The sequence below is a fragment of the Papaver somniferum genome, chromosome 2 (genome assembly GCF_003573695.1).
Source record: "Papaver somniferum cultivar HN1 chromosome 2, ASM357369v1, whole genome shotgun sequence".
In the NCBI taxonomy this organism is placed as follows: Eukaryota; Viridiplantae; Streptophyta; class Magnoliopsida; order Ranunculales; family Papaveraceae; genus Papaver; species Papaver somniferum.
This window is the reverse complement of record NC_039359.1, coordinates 74,017,908-74,039,674: the sequence shown is the minus strand read 5'-3', so window position 1 is coordinate 74,039,674 and position 21,767 is coordinate 74,017,908. Positions and strand designations below refer to the sequence as shown.

Here is a 21,767-nt window from a genome sequence, read left to right as displayed (position 1 = left end):
TCATCATCGTGATTAATTGTCGATTCGTAAAAATTTGATCGTCGATTAAACTCAACCACATAATGACTCGTACAAAGAAAAGCAGGGACTAGGCAAACCAAATCGTCTTCTAATCCATCAATTGAAGAAGAAGAACCAATTGAAGATGAAGGTGTAGAAACTGAAAATCAACCACCAATTGAACCAACTGCATCTCCAACTCAGGAAATGAGGATAAGAAAGCAAGTTTTACAAACCCAATCTCCTATTTTGCTGTTTTTCATCGATTAAATGACGGTTACAGTGTTGGGTTCGGCTCAAAATTGAGTTGCGTTTTTAGCCGAAATGTTCTTCACAAAAGCTTCCTGTAAGTGTATATGAACAGTTCGGTATGAAATTTCATGAAATTTCAAGCCGAACCTAGTCACAGATAGAGATGCATGGGGGTTCGGCGTATTCGATAATCATAATATGTGCCGAACCTAGCACATTAACGAGGTTCGGCTATTACGATATTCTCAATATGTGCCGAACCAATAACAATATTTTAACCCAAAAAATAACAAATTGATGTTCGGCTCATACGATTTTCGAAATATAAGCCGAACCGGTAATTATTTTTTTTCCGAGCTATTCAGGATGTTGTTCGGCTTACTATGAAACTTTCATATAAGCCGAACTAGTGTCTAGCAAACAGTTCGGCACATGCAGTAAACAGATTCAGTAAGCCGAACCGTTCATCAATTGGTAGATTCGGCTCATAGATGTGAGCCGAACCTCAACCTATTTCGCCGAACCATGATTCAAAAAACCTAACTTTTGATAATTGAGAGCTATAGAAGTGAGATTAAGTATATGATATAAGTGTACCTGTGTATTAGAAGCATTGGGTTCCTCATCAATGTCTTCATCATCAGGATTTGGCTCATAAAAATCATCATCTTGAGTTTGTGTTTGAGTTTGAGCTTGAGTTTGAGTGGGTGTAAAATAATTCTCATAATCTAAGAAATCAACCATTTCTGGATCATTGTTGTAGTTGATATGTATTTTCCTAGGTTTTTTAGATGAATGATGACCCTCCTCATCCTCCTTGAATCAAGAATTAGAATTTTCTCACTTTCTCCTTCTCTTTCTCTCCTTCTTAACCAAACCAAAACTTTGATTTTTTTTCCTCAAATTTTTCATCTAAACAACTCTTATAATTCTGAAAATTATTTTAATCACTAAACAAAATATTTAATCACTAATCAAGATTATTAACACTAATACGTAAAGGGCAGATTTTCCATTAAATTTTTTTTGGGTTAAGGGGTTATCTGATTTTGCTATTTCACAACCTTTTTTATCTTCATTCAGTATGCCTTGGAAGATTTTGGTATGCCCAAAATTATAGTTCTTTGTTGATGAGTTAGAGCACTTGTAGTCCGAATTAGTCTTTGGGATTCTTCTACAAAGTTGTAAATAGCCATTAGACTTGGTTAATGGATTATGGAACCATAAGTGGGCTTAGAATCTTTAATTAGAATTGTATGATTCTTGTGTGAGCCATTTTGGCTAGATTCTTAGACTTCTTGTGTGATTAACAGTTAGTCTTTATTAACAACGATCGAATCAAAGGTTGAACCGGTGGATTGAGGATCTCAAGGTAAGCGAGGCTTGTCATCAAAATAGGTGGGAATACTTTAACTCTTTTGCGACCATTGTTGTTGTTTCTTTTATAAAAGTCATTGTTTAACAAACTCATGCATTTCCTGATTGTGTAATCTATGCACTGTTTATTTTAAATTCCGGAAGTACTGTTGATTCTTTTAATCTTTCCATTGCCTGGAAATAAATTGTAAGGATTTGTTGGTCTTTATGATTGTAAATGAGAATTTCCAACTTTGGTGTATCGGATACGCTCCTTCGTTATTTTACTTTTATGCTTTATTCGGTGTGGAATTTGCATCAATATTACAGGTGTGTACATCCACCCACAGACTATGTAGGTGGTACGGCCATCAATGTTACGGCGTGTAAATGTCGCCACAGAAAGTTATCAGGTGTGTAAATCTCACCGCAGAAACTAAAGAAGGAGTTTAGGTCCATATACATGATTGTTTATTTCAGTGGTTTGGTTGTCTTCTAATGTTTGGGAAAACATGTACTGTTTTCCAAATCATGCCAATGATTACTTGAAAGTTAATGTTATTCCTACGGGGTACCCCTTTTAGGGATGATGTGCTCACCGATTCCCACTTTTAGTTTCAGAGACAGATCAGAGTTGCGCAGCGGAAGCTTCGAGGAGTTGACTTCGTTAATTAGTTAACTTTTGCTATATTTATTATGTTTGCAAACCAAATGACTATTGTATATGTATCATTTGAGAGAAGTTCTTGTATATGTATATTTCTGAGCGGGGCTAGTTTTGGGTTAAGTTTTGTAGCAGATATCTTAATTAAATGTTTAAGTAAATGATTTAGATTTTTAGTGCCTCTTATTTAGCTAATTTAATGGATTAGTCAGCTGCTAGCTTAGGGGGCGCTACAACATCCATTAGTGTCTTTCTTCTTCTCAAGTGTAGCTTTACTAACAGTTCCAATAGTTTCTCAGTATCTCGTGTTGTCCATTGTTTGTAACTCGTATTCATATCCGTATCCGGTTCCGTATTCTTATTCTTCCTAACATTCTTTTTCTTCTTGTTGTTTTCAGCAGGTTGGATGGAACTGTCCATTCTATGGTGTGACATGTTAGCTACATTAGTACTTAGACTGAGACTAGAACTTATCAAAGCAAGAAAGAAAGTAATGACAAGGTACTGAAATACAAACTTGTAAGTGGATGCAAGTTGAACAATGCCTTTTAAATCAAAGAACTAATAGGTTCCTGGGTAGAATCTTTAAACTAACATATGCATCTCTCTGGATCACTCTTTTCATTAGATAATCAATCATATACCAATACTACTAAGTCTACATAAGTCAACATATATGCATATATTTATCATTCAAGTTCATCACGGTACTGGATCAAAATACCTGTACCGGTAGTAATTATAGAGTCTCAGAAAAATTCAGCAACGTGACCGAACTTTGTAAAAAAATACTTCAGTCACTCCAAAAATTCTGAATCTTTGTGGAGATGATTATCAGCATTTCTTCTAGACTCGGTTAAAAGTACTCACCCAAATTCATTGTCAGTTGGGAGATAAACATAAATCCATGCACAACTACAATAATTGTGTCTACAGAAAAATTCAGCAACGTGACTGAACTTTGTAAAATCTCAAAAAAAATACTTCAGTCACTCCAAAAATTCTGAATTTTGTGGAGATTATTATCAGTATGTCTTCTAGACTCGGTTAAAAGTACTAACCTTAATTCATTGTGAGTTAGGAGATAAGCATAAATATCTGCACAACTACAATCCGACCCATTTGAGACTTTCTGTTCACCCTGTTTGGCCATCATCTCCCACGACTAACGCGAACTTTGAGTGACTCCCTGAAATTCCCTAATGACTAACGGGTAAAACCCAACTACACTCAACTCCCCACAAATCACTCGAGGACTAACCACCTGGAAATGAACTTATTCGTTATGTCTTTGTGATATAAACACCAGTAATTTGGATTAAGGCCACCAGAATATAAATGGCTAGAAATAGTAACACTCCAATGACCACAATAAATTCTTTTTCTGTTCTTCGATACACGACATCAAGAAAACATTTGTCGACAAAAATAAAAGGAGGATTGTTTACACATGGCTTGTACAATATATTGAGGGTTATTCCAGGGGACAACGTTAGTTGATTGCACCTAATCAAAATTTCAACAAATAAATTAGTACCTGATTCCTTCGGTCCGGCCAGCTTTTTTCCTCATTCTCTAGCGACTTCTAGCCGTTAGGTCTGTCCTTTAATGTCTAACGGTCTTATTTTTCACCGGAATTTTCTGCTCCATAAGCCGGAAAATACCACCACTTCTCCTCTTTGTCTATTTTCATGATTTCCGAAATCTCTATTTCCTACTAATCTCCTTTTCTAGTATGTTATGGATCACACTAACTTAAATCACCATTCTTACTGCAACTATCTCAACTCATCATTAGGAAATTTCACAGGTATCCTAACAATCACAGACTCATCGGGAATCACAAGAATCACAAATTACACAGAGATTACAGAGACTATTGAACAGAAATACCCCTCAATCCCCATAGAAATCAATATTTCCATCTCTACAAGTTTCAATTTCAACCTAAGAAGTTCTCTGAATGATTATCCCTATCTAATTGATAGAACTACTCAATCTAATACAACTCCCATCTACTCCCTCCGTTCCTTTTTAATACGCTGGTTTCTATAAATAAATGTTTCAAAAAAATAGGTTGGTTTCCTAATTGGGAAAGTCAAATGTTACTTTGGTTTTGTGGGACCACTTTTCTCTTAACTTCTTTTGATGACAAGTGTCATGTGGACCATTTCACTTTACTTCTTTTGATGACAAGTGTCATAGGGCATTTCACTTCACTTCTTTCATTGACAAGTGTCATGAGGACCACTTTCAATGATCGGTTCTCTTAATTTTCTTAATTTTCTCTAAAAACAAAACCAGCCTATTAAAAAGGAACGGAGGGAGTACTTCATTGGTATTTCTAGTGACCCTGAGTAATACTTTAATAATCAACCCAACTTTCTCAGTGTTGTACATTACTATCACCTACCTATCCAGCTAATATCTTATTTCACCTCTATCTCGGGTATTATTGGATTGGATGATCAAATCAACACTCAGATGAAAGCTAATCAGCATATTTCTAAACAATTGCATCACCAATTCATTCAAGACCTTTATAATTCAATAAACGTACTTAATACCAGAAACATAAATCACACTTATCCTTTCAAAATCCAACAATCAACAAAATACCCAGAATATGTTTAACAGAGAAACCATATAAAACTCCAAACATTTCAATATTCTTGTTTCAAATTCAAAAAGAATGTCCCACTCATAAGATTGCAAAGGAATTTGGAAATTGAGGACATATAGAACTACTTACTTCTGTTGACGAGTCTTCATCCGAGTCTGATTCCGAGTCAATCGTGCAAAAGGAATTGGAGTTCGCTTCACCTGTGGTGGAGGATGTTGTACACCATTAGGATCATCGAGTTCTGGTTCACCTGTTATATCCTGCTCAGCTTCCTCTGGTACAACAGTTGTTGGAACCCCATGGTCAGAGCTACACCGTGGCTGATTTGGATCAGAAGAAGGATCGGTTGCAGGAGGTGGAATTCCGGCAAAAATGGTTCGACAAATCTTACCTGTTACAGGAAAAAGGGAATCCATCACTGTAAATGAATCGGTTCATCATGTCGCCAAGGTCGTGCAGCCAACTGGCGAACCATATACCTAGCCTCTGCATGAAGAGTGATAGACTGAAAGCCAACCTTACTCAAGCCCGAAAAATAAATCGATCTGCAACAATGGAAACACCCTCGTGCACTTGGAAAAATCCCATATCTTTGATGATATGCATAAAATACCCAATCATCATCGTCGAAACCGGACCGACGAGGTTTCACAAAGGGGGATGGTCTATCTGGTTCATCTCATCTCAACATCTTCTTGCACCTCAGGCTCAGAAAAATTGCTTTTCCCATCAACAGTTGCATTAGCAGGCCTACTACTTCCACCTCTCTCAAACTCGTCACCTTGTCTTAGAAAAGGGTTACTTGTGTCCTGATTGATTGGAGCAGGCTTTGGCTGACTGAAATACTGAACCAAACGTTCAATTGGAGAATCAAACAACAACTCGTGCACAATCCCAGGCGGTGCATCTTGCTGCAAACATTCCTCGATCTTCACGGATACATTGTGCTGCAAATCATCCAAATACCAACCAAAACTCTCCTAGAAGTATGGAGACTCACACCCCTGAGGAAACGCAATATCATAAGATAATCGAGGTACATCATACTCATAGGGATACCAATGAATCCGAGGCTCAATATCAACCTCTGATACCTTTTGCTTGCCTTTCCAATCAATGTTTTTCCTATCATCATCCATGGAACCAAAATAAATTTCAGCAACTTCTCAAGAAAGGAGAGGAAAGCAGTAACAGAGGAAGGAAAATTAGAAGTCTCATCGGCGATTAAATGAGTTCTTATAGGAGTTTTCATTCTTTGGTATTGGGTCGTTTCACCAATAAATAACATCGAATCCCGAAGAGAAAACCTCTACATATCTAACATCTCTCCCCATACTCTGCCGTTTCAATTTTTCCTGCAACTAGTCTTTCATTGCCTAGCTCTCAAGAGAAAATCCTTTTCGTATACTCAATCTACTAACTGCATAACATTGTTGCCAGACGGTGGAGGAACTCTGGGTGAGGATACACTTGGCATAAGAAGGTATTCGACATGCATTTATGACAGGGAATCCACACGCTGCTCCCACACGCCAACAATTCAGAATCTGAATAGACTAACTGCAACTTATTATGTTGCTGATTGGACTGATGATTCATCTTGAGCCTTCTAAAGATAGCACAAAAAACCAAAGATTGGAACCACCTCAAGACAAAAATGGGTACCTGCTATAGCTATGTCCTTCTCAATTCTTTAAAGCAAAATGGTAATCCGTACTCTCACTCACAAGTAATTTATCATGTTATTTATCCCCTATATAGCGCTGAAATATTTTACTCACTTTAATTTAAAATCAAACTTCATTGACGATAGAATGACCATAGAGTATACTTCTAACAAAACATAGATAACAATTCTTAGTGCAACCCTTACCTTAAGTAAAACTCACGGACAACATAATTTTTTGGCTATCCTGTGCTACTTCTGTTTTTCATTCTTTTGGCTTATTGACAGATCTCTCACACAAGAGGTACTAGTAGTCAAACAACACCAACTAGCCAGAGGAATCCTGCTAACTTCTCTCAAGCTTCCATCAGACATCACATGAGACTTGTACTTCATCTCTACTTGGAATTTGAATTCTCAGCATAACCCTCACCATATATCAAACCATGTTTATCACCTCCCAACCATAAACTGCAAAAACAAAGAATCCATGCATATCAAATTGAGTCTTAAAAAAATAACATCCAAATATAAACCCATCATCAACACTACCAAATTATACCTTCACATTGATCCTCCTCTTCCCATATATGGAATCTTCCAATGGAACTAAAAAAGATGAATCTGTTGATAATTTATTTGATCAGATGAACTCTTTTCTCAATATTTCTGAGGACGTTTTCCAAAAGGTTGTCATCAACTCTGAAAAATTCTTCCAAAGAAACCAGTCATCTGGAAATGGGTTCACATTGGAAGATATCGCAACAAAATCTCCCATGAAACTAGAACTATATCTAGATTCATCAACACAAATTGGAAGCTAAAAATTGATGTTAAAGTCAGTCTATGGAACAAAAAGAGAAACTACAATTCAATCAGACTTGGAATCATTGAAGACTATAAAGTATTTATACAAGGAGGCACAAGAGGTATATTCGACAAGCTAATAGTGTTAACTGAAATTCCACCACTTGGTCCTGAATATATTGATGAAGCCAACTTTTACTCAGTTATGATTTGGGTTCTTGTTAAAAGGTTCCTAGACACATCATCCTATATATTAGTAACATACTCAGACCAGCTGGTATCTTTCAAGATGCTAAAAGAGCATATGGCATAGATGATGAAAAAAAGAATTTGAAAGTTCTTCTGAATATAGATATTAATAGAGCTCTCAAATTTGGCATAGATGCTTATGAAACCCCAACAAATTCTCACCCGGATGAAGTTTGCATATGCTCTAAATGGTATATCATTCTATATAGTTTGCAGAATCCTTGACCACCCAGGCGCTCTATATGAAGAAAAAAAAGAAAGTATTATTCATAACTAGCAACAATCACATCCTACTATTCCCAAAAGTAACAACTCTTCTCCCAAAATCACTACCCCCATAATCAGAAAGAGATACTACTCTGATAAACATGTTGCTGAGGAATTTTCCATCAAAATGAGGAAATCTCAAAGACAGATTCTCATCCATAATAGTACTAAAGAGATTGATGGTCTCCCTGATTATGTCATATTCAAAGCTAACCTCCAAGATCCAACGACTGGGAACATTTAAACTAAAAATCCTGATGCTTTGGCTTATCAGACGAAGCATAGGAAGATCCCGGAGACCTACAAGAGCAAGGATCCACAACAGAATAAGAAGAGAAGTACAAACATCAAAGTTGTATCCAGAATGCAAAACAAGAGGGAGGGACAAAGGAAGACCAACCTATGAATCCTATCAACGTTTTTCCACAAGTTATTCCCATTATCCCTAACCCATATCGCTCAACACCATCCTTATCTGATATTCAGGAACAAATCAATGAAGAATTTAACAATCAAAAGAAGCTTTTATGGGACAGGAGGAGGAAGGAATCTAAAGACAAATCAGTCACTGAACTTAGACCAAATATTCAATTCGAAACTAAGAGGAAGAATTAGCTGACTTCTATCCCTTCTGACCAAAAAGTTTACATATGGGATCAATTGCCACCACCTAAGAAAAGTATCTACAAAGACATGCATATGGAGGTGAAGCACTCAATGAATATGACTACTAGTCCTCTGGTGGGTGCTAATCCTTTTTGCAACCATGAGGTATCATTTTTCATCCATCTTCACACTATCTTAATCTCTCAATCTTTAAAGAATGATAAATTACATAATTTTATTACTCATTAGTACTTACACATCTTGATTATTAGATCCACTCAGACCAACGGTGCTTACTTTATATTAATCTTCATGTACCCTAGTGTCTCCTATTTTTGGAAGTTTTTCACAGCTTTAGCTTGGAACTGCCAAGGCATAGGGAAACATCACACCAAAATACACCTAAATAACCTGCTAAATAAACATAATCCTGATATATTTTTTCTGTCAGAAACTAAATAACGATGTAGAAATCTTAATAAAATCCTTAGCCATATATGAGTCACTAATTTCTGGTTTGTTGAACCACATGGTAAGATTAATACTGCAGGTGGTCTAGCTTTAGCTTGGAAGACTAACCTTAGAATTAATATACAAGATTTCTCCAATAATAATATTAGTGTTATTGGTTATCCCATTAGTGGAGATCCTTGGTTATTCACAGGTTATTATGGTAGCCCTATACTACCTCTAACAAAATCACTCTTGGAAAATGATTGAAACTACTAGCAGAAATAATACTCTCCCTTGGCTTGTTATGGGGGATTTAAACTTAGTATTATTTGAAAATGAAAAATTTAGTCAATACCACATAAATACCTCATAAGCTGATATTTTTATAAATAAATTTGAGGAAGACAATCTAACAGACTTAGGATATACTGAATTCCCCTTCACTTGGACCAATAGAAGACAAGGAATACATCTCACTGAGGAGAGACTACATGGAGGTTTAGAAAATGATCCCTGGTTGGACACTTTTCCCAATTATAACATTTCTAACCTCCCAGCCATTGGCTCTGATCATAATCCAATCTTTCTCAATACCAATCCTAACTGGAAACAAGGTCATATCCCTTTCAAATTCTTTGGACCTTGTCTTAACTATCAAGATTGTAAAAACATTATTGCTGAGTATTGGAAAACAAATCATAAGTGGCCCCATGCTATAAAAATAGCTAGGAAACTTAGAGATGTTAAGTTTAAGATTAAAATATGGAATACGGAAGTCTATGGTAACATTAAAACTAATATAGAGGAAAGTTTACAGAAGTTGGATTGGATCACTAAAAATAAATTTGACATGCATAGAGGAAGAGACATACAGACAACCAAGAAAAATGTTGAACATTGGCAGAATGTGCAAGAAAGTTTTTGGAAAACTAAGAGCACAGATCAGTTCATCAAGTTAGGAGACAAAATAATGCTGCTAAGAAGAGATACAGGAGGAATAAGATTGTTTCCATCCAACAGGAGGATGGTAATTGGCTCCATAACAGTGCTGAAGCAGCTACTTGCTCCACTTCTCATTTTTCTGCTATGGCTTCTATTGAACCAATAACCATAAACCAGTCTATCATTAATCTTATACCCTCAATTATCACTAGCTCTGAAAATTCTCAACTCCTAAATATCCCTGATACTGCTGAGATCAAATCCATTTTATTCAGCATGGTAGGGGATAAAGCTCCTGGCCTAAATGGTTTTCCTCCTAATTTCTTTCAGGCCAACCGGGATACTATTGATAATGATATTACTATAATGGTGCAGAAATCCTTCACTACTGGTCATATCCTCAAGGAAATGAACTCCACATTTATTTCCCTTATCCCAAAAATTGATAATCCTACTACCCCCTCTCATTTCAAACCCATATCTCTTTGCAATACCACTTACAAAATTATTTCAAAACTCATAGCTCAAAGAATCAAACCTCTTTTACCCAAACTCATTTCCCATTTCAATCTGCTTTCATTCATGTAAGACAAATATCTGACAACATAGCCATTGCTGATGAACTAATCTATTATATAAACACCAAAAAATGAAGGAAAGGTAGCAATAGTATTATGGGAATCAAGATAGATATGGCTAAAGCTTTTGACAGAGTAAGCTGGGAATTTGTTATACAAATAATGCTTCAAATGGTATTCAGCCAACAATGGTGCAACCCGATTCTCCAGTGTATCTCTACTACAAATCTTGCAGTGCTGGTTAATGGATTCCCTGGCAAATTTTTCAAACCCTCTAGAGGCATCATACAAGGAGAACCTCTATGCCCTTATCTTTTTGGGATATTTTGACTTTGGGTCACAACAAAGCAACCTGAGTTGCGTTTGGATCACCAATAAATTTTAGTTAGAGTTGGGTCACAAGACTGTCATTGACTGCGTTGACAGTTAGGAAATTCAGTTAAATAAGGAAATGGCCGATTAAAACCTAGGGATGAATGTCATCAATCTATTTACTAACTCTACCCTTTTATACTCTATTAAACGCCACATCATCAGCTCGTTCTGTATTCCGGGCATCTCATTCTCCATTAGAAAGTAATAAAAGCAAACTGAGAGAAAATCAAGTTTTAGTGAGGAAACATTTGCAGTATCTCTTCATGGCGAGGAATGACTGAATGTATAAGGTTTTATGTGTATTTGAGTTATTAATTTGAGTTAATCTTCCAGGAAGGTTTCGAAGTTAGGAAGACTAACCAATGGTTCGTGGAAAGCAGTAAGCACATGGAACCCACCCGAGCTTCATAATGTCTACCCATTACACGAGCTCTAACCTGTGATTTAGACTTCCTCCTTCTCATCTTCATAATCTTCTCCTTTGAGCATTTTCAAGGCCACTATATAAATCATAGAAATTGACTGCAACATTGAAGTAATTCGTTTTGAATATCTAAAAAGAGAATACGAAGCTAAGGTCCATTTGAATTTGGTTTTAAAACATGATAACTCAAAATTAAATTTAGGGTTCATCAAATATGGGGAATTTTAAAACAAAATAAATACCTACATGGTACTGTTGATATTCATTTAGGAGACAAAAGATGGTAGTTAATGGAGTGTCTAGGGATCGTGAATGGTCAAAAATGTTTGGTTTGTAATCGATTTGAATCTGGTGTAAGGAAGGAGGTAAAATGGGTTTAGGAAATTAATAGCAAGCTCATAACTGGATCATCAGTTTTTTTGCACACAAGGTGCTTGGGGAGAGGCCTGAATAAGACTTTCGCTCTACCACCACGCCAGTTAGATGTGATTTATTGATTAATTCAGGCCGTTAGATGCAAACGGTCACTAACGGGGTTAACTAAATACAAATTAATTAAAAAAATTATTATTTTCCTACTTGTCAAGACGGTCCTGTGATCCAAACTCTAATTAAATATTATTCGTGACCCAAACGCATCTCTGATCACTTTTGTTGTGACCCAAAGTAAAAATATCCATATCTTTTTCTTTTATGTATGAAAGCTCTCTCCACATACCTCTCTCAAAATGAATCCCAGAATCTTATACATGGTATTAAGCTACACAAGGAAGCTCCCTCTATCAACCATCTTCTCTCTGCTAATGATTGTATGATCTTTTGCAATGCAAACATGGAGGAGTCCATCAACCTTATGAGCATTCTGCAAGACTTCAACCTTTTCTCTGGACAAATGATCAACTTTGACAAGTCTGGTATCTTCTTAAGCAAAAACACTGATGTTGATTTAGTTGACAGAATCAGCAACACAATGAAAGTTCAAAAAATTGATATCAAGGAAAAGTATATGGGCTCTCCACTCTTCACCGACAAAAGTAAAATTCAATCTTTTAAACCATGCATTGAGAAGTTAAAAATTCAAGTTAGCAGGACGGAAAAAAAAACTATCGACAACAAGGATAGTTACTATCACTACGCCAAATTCTGGGATTAGAAACAGAACTAAGCCGTTACTAAAATTGGTTGTAACGGTTTCTTCCTGTTGCAAATGTGGGTGTTACATTTTTTTGTAACGGATTTGTGGCCGTTACAAATTTTTATTGTAACGGCCCTCGTAGCAGCTCTGAGCCGTTACGAAATTGCCACCAGGTAACAACTCCAGGCCGTTACGAATTTCTTTTGTACAACGCTGTCGTAACAGCTTGAAGCCGTTACGATCTTTTTTGTAACAGCAAAAAAATTACTGTCAGTCAACCTTGACCTGGTCAAAATAGGTCAACATTGACTGACAGTTAATTTTCTGCCTGAAATAAGCCGGAATTCTAAATTCAATTAGCTGCATAAGTCCGCATTTTATAATAATAATAACTTTTTCTATTCTTTCAACAACTTAAGAGAATTCCTAAGTTTCGAGGGAATCCATCATCTGCTTAGAAACTTAATTGAATGCCTAAGTTATGTGCGTCCTAAAGCTCATACACATTTGTTCACAACTTAAGAGCATATAAGATAAAACTAACAAATGCAGAACTCACATAACAGTCGCCTTCTCTTGCATAATGTATCTATCGCAAATCTGTAGCACTTCGCCTCACCTGCTCCAACAATACGACTCAACACCTAGAGGAAATGAGTTGGTACCTAAGCCAATTAAAAAAAGAGAACAAAGTTACGTCCAACTGGTGCCAACGATTTCAAATGATATCAGTTAGACAAATTCAATGAAAAACAGTTCACAAACACTTTCTGAGCCAAACCAACAAGTTAACAGCCCATGGTTATGCATGGTAGAGGATAATGCAGCCTACAAAGAGAGCTGAGTGATCAATGCATCTTAATCCAACAGAAAAGATGGCAGGGAAGAAATGCCATCAACAGCTTGACAACAAAGTTTTACAGACAATCAAGGTAAAATGATAACAAGAATTCTAGAAATCTGGTTACTAAACCTCAGACATGCTATAATCAGGACTGCCTAAAATATATAATGCAATAATCACAGTGATTCCTAAACTATAATTGGAAAAAAACGATAAAAATAATAAAGAAGATTATACCCTCTTTGTCTTGCCGTCCTCTGTACGCATCCAGAAACCTTTATACGCTGCCCTATGGACCTCAGAAGTAAAATGAAAAATTAAAATAAAACCCATGATGTTGTCTATAAATACGGAAAACTTCCTCAAAGTACTCTGAATCAGCAAGCAATGAATTGGAATAAGATATAGGATATGTTAAACCATTATAAAGACAAAAACAAGATTTACTTTTGTCAAAAACTGTAGGATAAAAAATAACTTTGGTCTCATACGCACAAACTTCAAATAACTGAAAAGCCTACGCCCTACATCGTCCTCTTGTAAAAATTTGTTGCCATACACAAATTCACGTGACCAAATAGCTCTTCTATATTGCCGTGATCAGTCGGACTGCTACAAAGGAGCACCGTCTTATACCACCATACATAATCATCACGAAATATATAAGACAAGGAAAAATCTTGAGCTCTTAGGTTTCTTTTCCAATGTTACTAAATCGGCTAAGGTTTAGGTACCAATCCACAAAACAAACTACTGATAATGCGGAATGGATCGACTTACCTTAATAATATGATCCAGAACCACTACTACTACCACCACCTCCAAGGTAACTGCTACCACCCAAGCTGCGACTGGAATATAGTGATGACGAGTAAGAGCTATTGCCAACCTTCCACCAAAACACAAGTAAATATAAGTTGTCAAGAGAAAAGCTTTAAACTACAGAACCGGTAAAAGATTTAATGCATATATCAGGTCCACGAGAGATATAATCACCAGTGTAGCTGGTGTACATTCGACCGACATCATTGCTGCCATAAGAACCTGACACCATATCATTCATGTAAATAGTAATCATACACACAATTGGTAAACACTCAGGCCACCCAGAAAAGACTCGAACTCGAAACAACACCAAAAATAAATAATTAAACCCCCTACCTCCACTATAACCTAGACTCTGACGACTGCCATAAATCCCATGCGAGTCCTGAGAAAAGAGAGAACTTCTACTGCTAGCACCATACCCAGGTGAGATCTCCCAAGCCTAAATCATAGCGGGGTATTATAAATAGGTGCTTAACATAAACCAACTACAGCTACTAGCAGTAAGATGGAACTCACAAACCTGTCATTGTAAGATTCCCCGTAATGAGAAGCACTGCCACCTTCCCCATAATCTAGCTGAGCCCTTTGGCGCGGACCAGCATCAACATAACGTTGAGGAACATCCCCTTAAGGTGACATACACACAAAAAATAATCAGACTACTAAAAATAAAAATAAGTCCAACTATTGCAATAACTGTACTCAAGACTAAAACCCCTGAAACTACTCAAACAAGGACCAAGGTTATTAGATGTGCATACTTGGTCTCCTTTTGTAGGACCAAAGTTTGATAACTATTTCACTACAGAAGATGGTACATTTATATCCATGACTGTTGTTGGATCTGTTTCGCATACACGAGGTAGAGACAACGCAGCACAGTTCACAATCACATCAGGCTGTCAATACATAAATTAAACTTATTATAAGATTTTGAAATCAGTTCATGATTGCCCACATCAAAAATTAAAATAATTAAGAGTTTGCAAACCTTTTCAAATGTAGTGGAGATTGAATCAAGACCTTGTCCAGTTTGTAAAAACCCAGGACTATATGTAAAACTTATGCAGGACTAGGAGCAAGTCCAGATTTGTCTGTGTCCATCGGCTCGCCTGCAGCGAATTCACCCTCCCTGCGCTCGCATCGACGTAAGCACCATCAGTTTGGGGTTCGGCTGTGCTTTGTGGTGGAGGTGATGGTGATTCTGCCGGAGTAGGTGGCTTTGGCGCTGCTGGCTTGGGTTTCGTCATCACTGGCCTGCAAAACCTGTTCCAACGAAACAAACAAAATATATTCATCACTCAGGAGAAAGTGGATGAGGCAATCAATCACGAAGCCAAACTTGCTTACAAGAGTTTCAAACAAATACCAATCCAATAAAATGGCGGACCTCAACGAATCACGAGACTCGTCAAGTGCAGTACCAATCGCAGATTACCAAACTACAAGAGTTTCAAACAATTTCACATCTTCAGAACAATAAATCTTTGAAATGGAGAAAAGATAATCATAAAACAGAGAGGAAAATAAAATCTTATCCACCTCTACATTCTATTGTGTTCCTTGTATACGTTCAGTCCACATATTACGAATAATGGCACGCCGTCCATGAACAACTGGGTGTTCCAGAGGAAGAGTACAGTAATCAATGACCTGTCACAATTAACATAGAAATTTAGCCATAAGAACAGTGTATGGAATGATTCTAGAAATGAAATCCAACTCAACACAGTAATTCCAGAACAATCAAATCAAAATAATAGAAAAGAAAACACAAACCTCCAATTTACGAAGTTCTGGTAACCAAAACGTACTTAAACCATCAAGAGTGGCTGGTCTATCACATGCATAAGTTAATACAACAACATCTGCTAACTTTAATTCTTGACCAAGTGTAAATTGATACCTATCAAGGGCCTTTACATTCCTATTAACGTCAGCAGACAACAACACTAGGTTAGCATATTTAGGCAGAGAGTCTTCCTGCTGCTGTTTCTCTCTCAACCATGCTTCTGCTTCCACACACTCCTTAATGACCTGTCACATTAAGTCGAGTTCTTTCCTAAGTGAGTTGCATACAAATATATAAAGAGAAACTCATTTTCTTTTTCTATAAATAAAGGCAGGCTCATATTTGGCTAATACTAATAAGTGGAAGTGCAACAATTAAGCATCGATAATGGGCAGAAATTGAAATAAAATTACCTTCATAGCATTCAACAAAGCATTGAACAAAGTAAGAAGTGCTCTATTTTTCACAAACGCATCCCCTTCCACCGAAAAATTCTCAAATCGCACTTCAATTTTAGGAATATCATTTCCAACCCTGGTATAACAAAACCGAAACCAATCAGTACCTATAAACAAACCTTATTTACAAGTGAAACTCCCTCCAACGGATTAACAAATTGAAACCCTTAAAACTGATTAACAAACTGAAACCCTTAAATCTGATTAACAAACTGAAACCCTAAAATCGAAATAACCCAAATCCTAAAACATATGACGAAAGACTTACACAGATGAAATACAAATGATGAAATCGAAATCGAAACCCTAAACTCGATTAATAGATGATGAAATTGAAATTCTGAACTTGATTAACAGATGTGATTCTACAGGGAAGAAGACAAAAATATAAGGAAGAGAAAATATAACAGACAAAAAGAAGAAACATATACCTAAAGCTGAGATTCAAGATCAGTTCTTGAAAGCTCCAACCCGACGAACCCTAAAATAAAATGGAAAAAAAATTGGTATCAGATGATACCCAAAAATCTGATTAATAGATGATAAAACCCTAAATTCGAAAAATTGATGATGACTTATGCAGATCGAAACTAAAATCGAAACCTAAACTCGTTAATCTTACACAGTTCTTCAAAGGTCAGAAGATTAACGAGTGTGGAGACGAGAGGAGAGGAGATGAGAAGAAAGAACATGAGAAAAAGAGAGAAAAGAAAAAACTGAAAATGAAATCTCGATTTGGCTAAGTGCCGAGATATCCTCAAAAGCACGCATGTGAATCGCATACACATGGGAGGAAATATCCTCTGGTATAACTCATCGTGGGTGGAAACATAATGCCACACATGTGAATGGCACACGCACATTTGAAGGTGTTACCACCCAAGTGTGACTGGCACGCGTATAAAAAATTTCGTAACGGCTTACCCCTGTTTACAAATTTTTAAGAAATTAGTAACGACTTCCACCTGTTACGAATTTTTCGTAACGGCCATTTGTAACGGGAAATTTGTAACGGCTCATAAGCCGTTACGAATGGCTGTTACTAATCCTGGAATTTGGTGTAGTGTATGATTCAATCTGTCACTTCTACTTCCAGTATCTACCAAATGAACTGCTTCAAACTTCCAAAGGACACCTGGAAAGAAATAAATGCTATTCAAAGGGACTTTCTGGAACAAGGATAAAGACAAGCCTAAAGGTATTTAATATATTTTCTGGGATGATGTCAACAAACCTAAGGAACTAGGAGGATTAGGCTTCAAGAATATGGAATTCTTCAACAATTCCATGATCACAAAAATTGTCTGGAGAATTATTACTGAACCTGATTCTCTATGGAGTTTCTCTATGAAAGATGCTCATTTTCCCAACACAGAAGTCATAAGATTGAACACTATACCAAAATAAAATGACTCTTGAATATGGAAAGGGATTCTTGAAGGTATCACTAATATCCAAAAATATTATAGCTGGAAGATTGGTAAAGGCAACAAAATTCATATATGGGAATATAGATGGATCCAAGGTCAAGATGCTACCCTAATCAAACTACCTAACTGCCCAATTGATTTTCACCTAGTTAGTCAACTGCTCAAACCTTTTGGTGAATGGGATACTACTATTCTAGGCCTTTTGTTCAGTATGGATACTCAACAGAACATTCTTCATACTCCTCATAACATTAACAATGAAGATACTATAACCTGGAATCTAAATAACAAAGGCAAGTTCTCTGTTAAGTCTCTGTATGATAAACAAATATCTGATAAATATGCTAATGATGCTATTACATATCCTTGTGGTAAGATATGGAGCCTTGACACTTCCCCAGCCATTCATCTTTTCATCTGGAAATGTTCTCATGGTATTCTTCCCACCAATGCTAAGACTGCTAGCATCCTACCCTATATTGATCCCATCTGCAAGAATGCTAAGGAATATATCACTCATGTTCTCTTATCTTGTCATGCTGCTTCTGAAGTCTGGAGTAAATTGTTTGGAAGAAGACATCATCTTTTCAGGATTATAGTTCCTTTCATGATTGGTTCAACAATTGGTTTCTTTCTCAAAATAATTTGGAGAGATGGAATGCCACCTATGCTACTATCTGCTGGTTCATTTGGAAAGCCAGATGTGATCTGGTTTTCAGAAAAATATCCCCCTCTGCTGATGTCACTGCATTAAAAATAACACAACATTTACACTCTTTTAACAGAGTTGTGCCCAATCCTTGACACATTCTCAATAATTTTTATTACCTTAACAACATCCTGGAGGATGAAACAAACTCTGCTAGACCCTTGAGAATCTGCAGGGAGTTTTTTAAGATCACTATTAGCATTAGTATCATTGAAGTTAACACTACTAACACTACTGGTGATAATAGGAGTTATACTAATTTTTCCTTTGTTGATGTGTCTTATACATGCCAATGTATGGGAGCAAGAAACTACATACCCTACCAATGATACAAACAACACTTCCAAAACAACCAGAGAAGCTCATCTATCCATTGAATGGGGGAAAGAGTTGCAGAAAGCACACATATACTTTGCAGCTGAAGATGATGCAACTCTACAAGGCATACATCAAGGGTACCAGATGGAAGTTCAGGAAAGGTTCCAGTCAAGTGTTAGCCAGCAATCACAACAAAATACCTACCAAACTTTAAATTTTGTGCTAGGAGATCTCCTACTCTTTACTCCTCAGCAAAATTATCTATCTAATAGACTATCTATTATCTCTATAAAAGTCTACTCTACTCCATAACTTAAACTGGAGAGGCCCTAACTTAAGCCATTTTTTTGAAATTCTTAAGTCAAGAAGGATCACTAATGTTAAAACTAGATGTAATGATCATCTCCAAACTATGGTGTTACCTACTAGTGCTAGACTTAGTCTAGAGGAACACATTTAGGATATCTCCTACTCTTTACTCCTCAGCAAAATTATCTATCTTATAGACTAGCTACTATCTCTATAAAGTCTACTCTACTCCATAACTTAAACTGGAGAGGCTCTAACTTAAGCCAACTTTTTGAAATTCTTAAGTCAGGAAGGATAACCAATGTTAAAACTAGATGTAATGATCATGTACAAACTATGGTGTTACCTACTAGTGCTAGACTTAGTCTAGAGGAACACATTTCTGTAAGTTCAAGAACACATGTCTTGCTTTGTACTTCCTGAAAGAGTCATCAAGGAGCTAAATTCTAAGTTCAAAATATTTCTATGGGCTGATCCTGACTTAAAGAAGAGTTATAATCCTATCAAATGGAGTTTTGCTTGTCACTCTTATGAAGAAGGGGGTTTGGGAATCAAGGATTTAGAAAATACTAATGTCGCAGCAAATTTAAGGCATATCTGGGATTTAATCTCTAGCAAAGATATTATATGGACTTCATGGGTTAAAAGTAATCTCATTAAAGATAATGATTTTTAGACAATGAAGATTCCTCAAGATAGCTCTTGGTGTTGGAGAAGAATTTGGACCATAAGGAGCTTGCAAAGGATCATATATGAGTCCTCTTGGGCAATGGAGTATCCACATACTTCTTGCATGAGAACTGGCATTCAAAAGGGATCCTTACAAATTGGGTAGAACCTCATATTTTAGTAACAATTAGTGCTGCAGATAACTCTAAAGTGGCTGACTTTTTTTTCTCCTGGGGGTTGGGTGTTTCCAGATTTTATGGAAGATGAAGTCCGAGATGTTGTCAAGGAAATTTCTAAGACTGAGTTCAACATTTCAGAGAGTGATCAAATCTTTTGGAAATCAGGAGCTACAGGTAAATTCTCTATGAAATATACTTACATTGCAATATCTGATCATATGCCTAGCCCTGTGTAGAAGCATTTAGTTTGGTTTAAAAACCACATCCCTAGACACTCTTTTATAACATGGTTAGCTCTCCTTAAGAGATTAAAAACAAAGAGTAAGTTATGTAAATGGGGAACAATCTCTGACTCAACTTGTATTTTATGTGGAACTGATGAAGAGTCTGAAAACCATTTGTTCCACAAGTGTCAATTCTCTTCTGAAATTTGTAAACGTCTTCTTCTGAAAATGGGGATTGTTAAGGATCTTGAAAACTCTTGGGATGAAGAAGTAAATTGGTGTGCTCAACATTTTTCAAGTGCTAAATATGTGGGCATGATTAAAAAATTGACTCTTAATAGTTTTGTTTACCATATTTGGAGAGAAAGAAATAACAGAGTGTTTAGAAATCAGCATGGCTCTCAAGACCAAGTCAGTTTGATGATTATACAAGATGTAAGATTCAAAATGTTAGCCACGAAATATAAGGAGACCGATACCTCTAATGCAAGAGCTTTTATGAGAAGATGGAATATTGATTGCTCCTTTGTTATCCCAGAAATCATTCTTTGCACTTGGTTGTACCCACAAAGAGATGAAGTCATGATTAATACAGATGGTTCAAGAACTGATACTGCAGGAGGGTTTGGAGATATCATTAGAGATCATGAAGCTGAGGTGGTTGCAGCTGCAAGTGGATAATGTCATGTAAGATCTGTGCTTGTGCATGAATTACAAGGTATTGAACTTGGTCTAACTCTGGCAGTGCAAAAACAAAAACCAAACATTATCCACTGATTCAATGGCTGTCTACAATTTATTGACACACAAAGAGCCTAAGCCTCCTTGGACTGCTATCCATATCTGGAGAAGGATTATAACTCTAAAGAGGAAGTTTGTCAGATGGAGAATTACTTTCTACTACAAGGAAACAAATAGGGCAACTGACTATTTAGCAGGCTTACATTTGGGAAGTGATTGGACTGAGATTCGCCATGATGAGTTTACTGCAGACTTCAGAGAAATCCTGGCAGAGGATAAGGCACAACAAATTTATCAGAGAAGGAAGAAGAAGAGAAACTAGTTTTGCTTTTGCTCGTGTAGTTTTTCTTTTGTTCTGTTTTTTTTAGTATGGTTTTCTTTTGGGCCTTGAGCCCTCAGAAAGTGTCAAAGAAAAAAAAGAAAAAAAAAATACATTTTTGTAAGGTAGTGAGGTTGCTCTTTTCGAATACCTTTTCTATTTTTTCTCTAAGAAAAAAAAAACTTTAGTTGATTGCCATATGGAGCAAAATATTTACCTTTAGAATTTCGATTCAGGCTGCGTAACAACAGTAAGACTTGGCCATTTCACCACTCCATACGGGCATTGGAAATTTACCATATATGGGTGGAGCTGCACTATCTATTCGAGCTTCCTGTAAATGATGTTTAAATAATTAGAAGTAAACAAAAAAAATCACGACGCCCTAACAGTAGTTGAAGATACGCAATCTCAATTCCAATCCTACAAAATCTTTGCATCCAACAATTCGTCTCTTTGAAATTTCGAGAGGGATCTCAGCGACTTAAAATTTTTGAGACTTGGTTATTCATAGCATTCACACCTTACGTCTTGCCTCAGTAGTCGTAGG

At 36.5% G+C, this 21,767-nt stretch overlaps 1 protein-coding gene across 1 annotated transcript; it reads left to right on the top strand.

Moving 5' to 3' along the window:
* The first annotated feature begins 19,485 nt into the window (after positions 1-19,485).
* LOC113351392 lies at positions 19,486-20,838 on the top strand. Its single transcript, XM_026595383.1, has 3 exons — positions 19,486-19,732; positions 20,006-20,107; positions 20,228-20,838. The coding sequence occupies exons 1-3, from the start codon at positions 19,486-19,488 to the stop codon at positions 20,836-20,838; spliced, it is 960 nt and encodes a 319-aa protein (XP_026451168.1).
* The last annotated feature ends 929 nt before the right edge of the window (positions 20,839-21,767 follow it).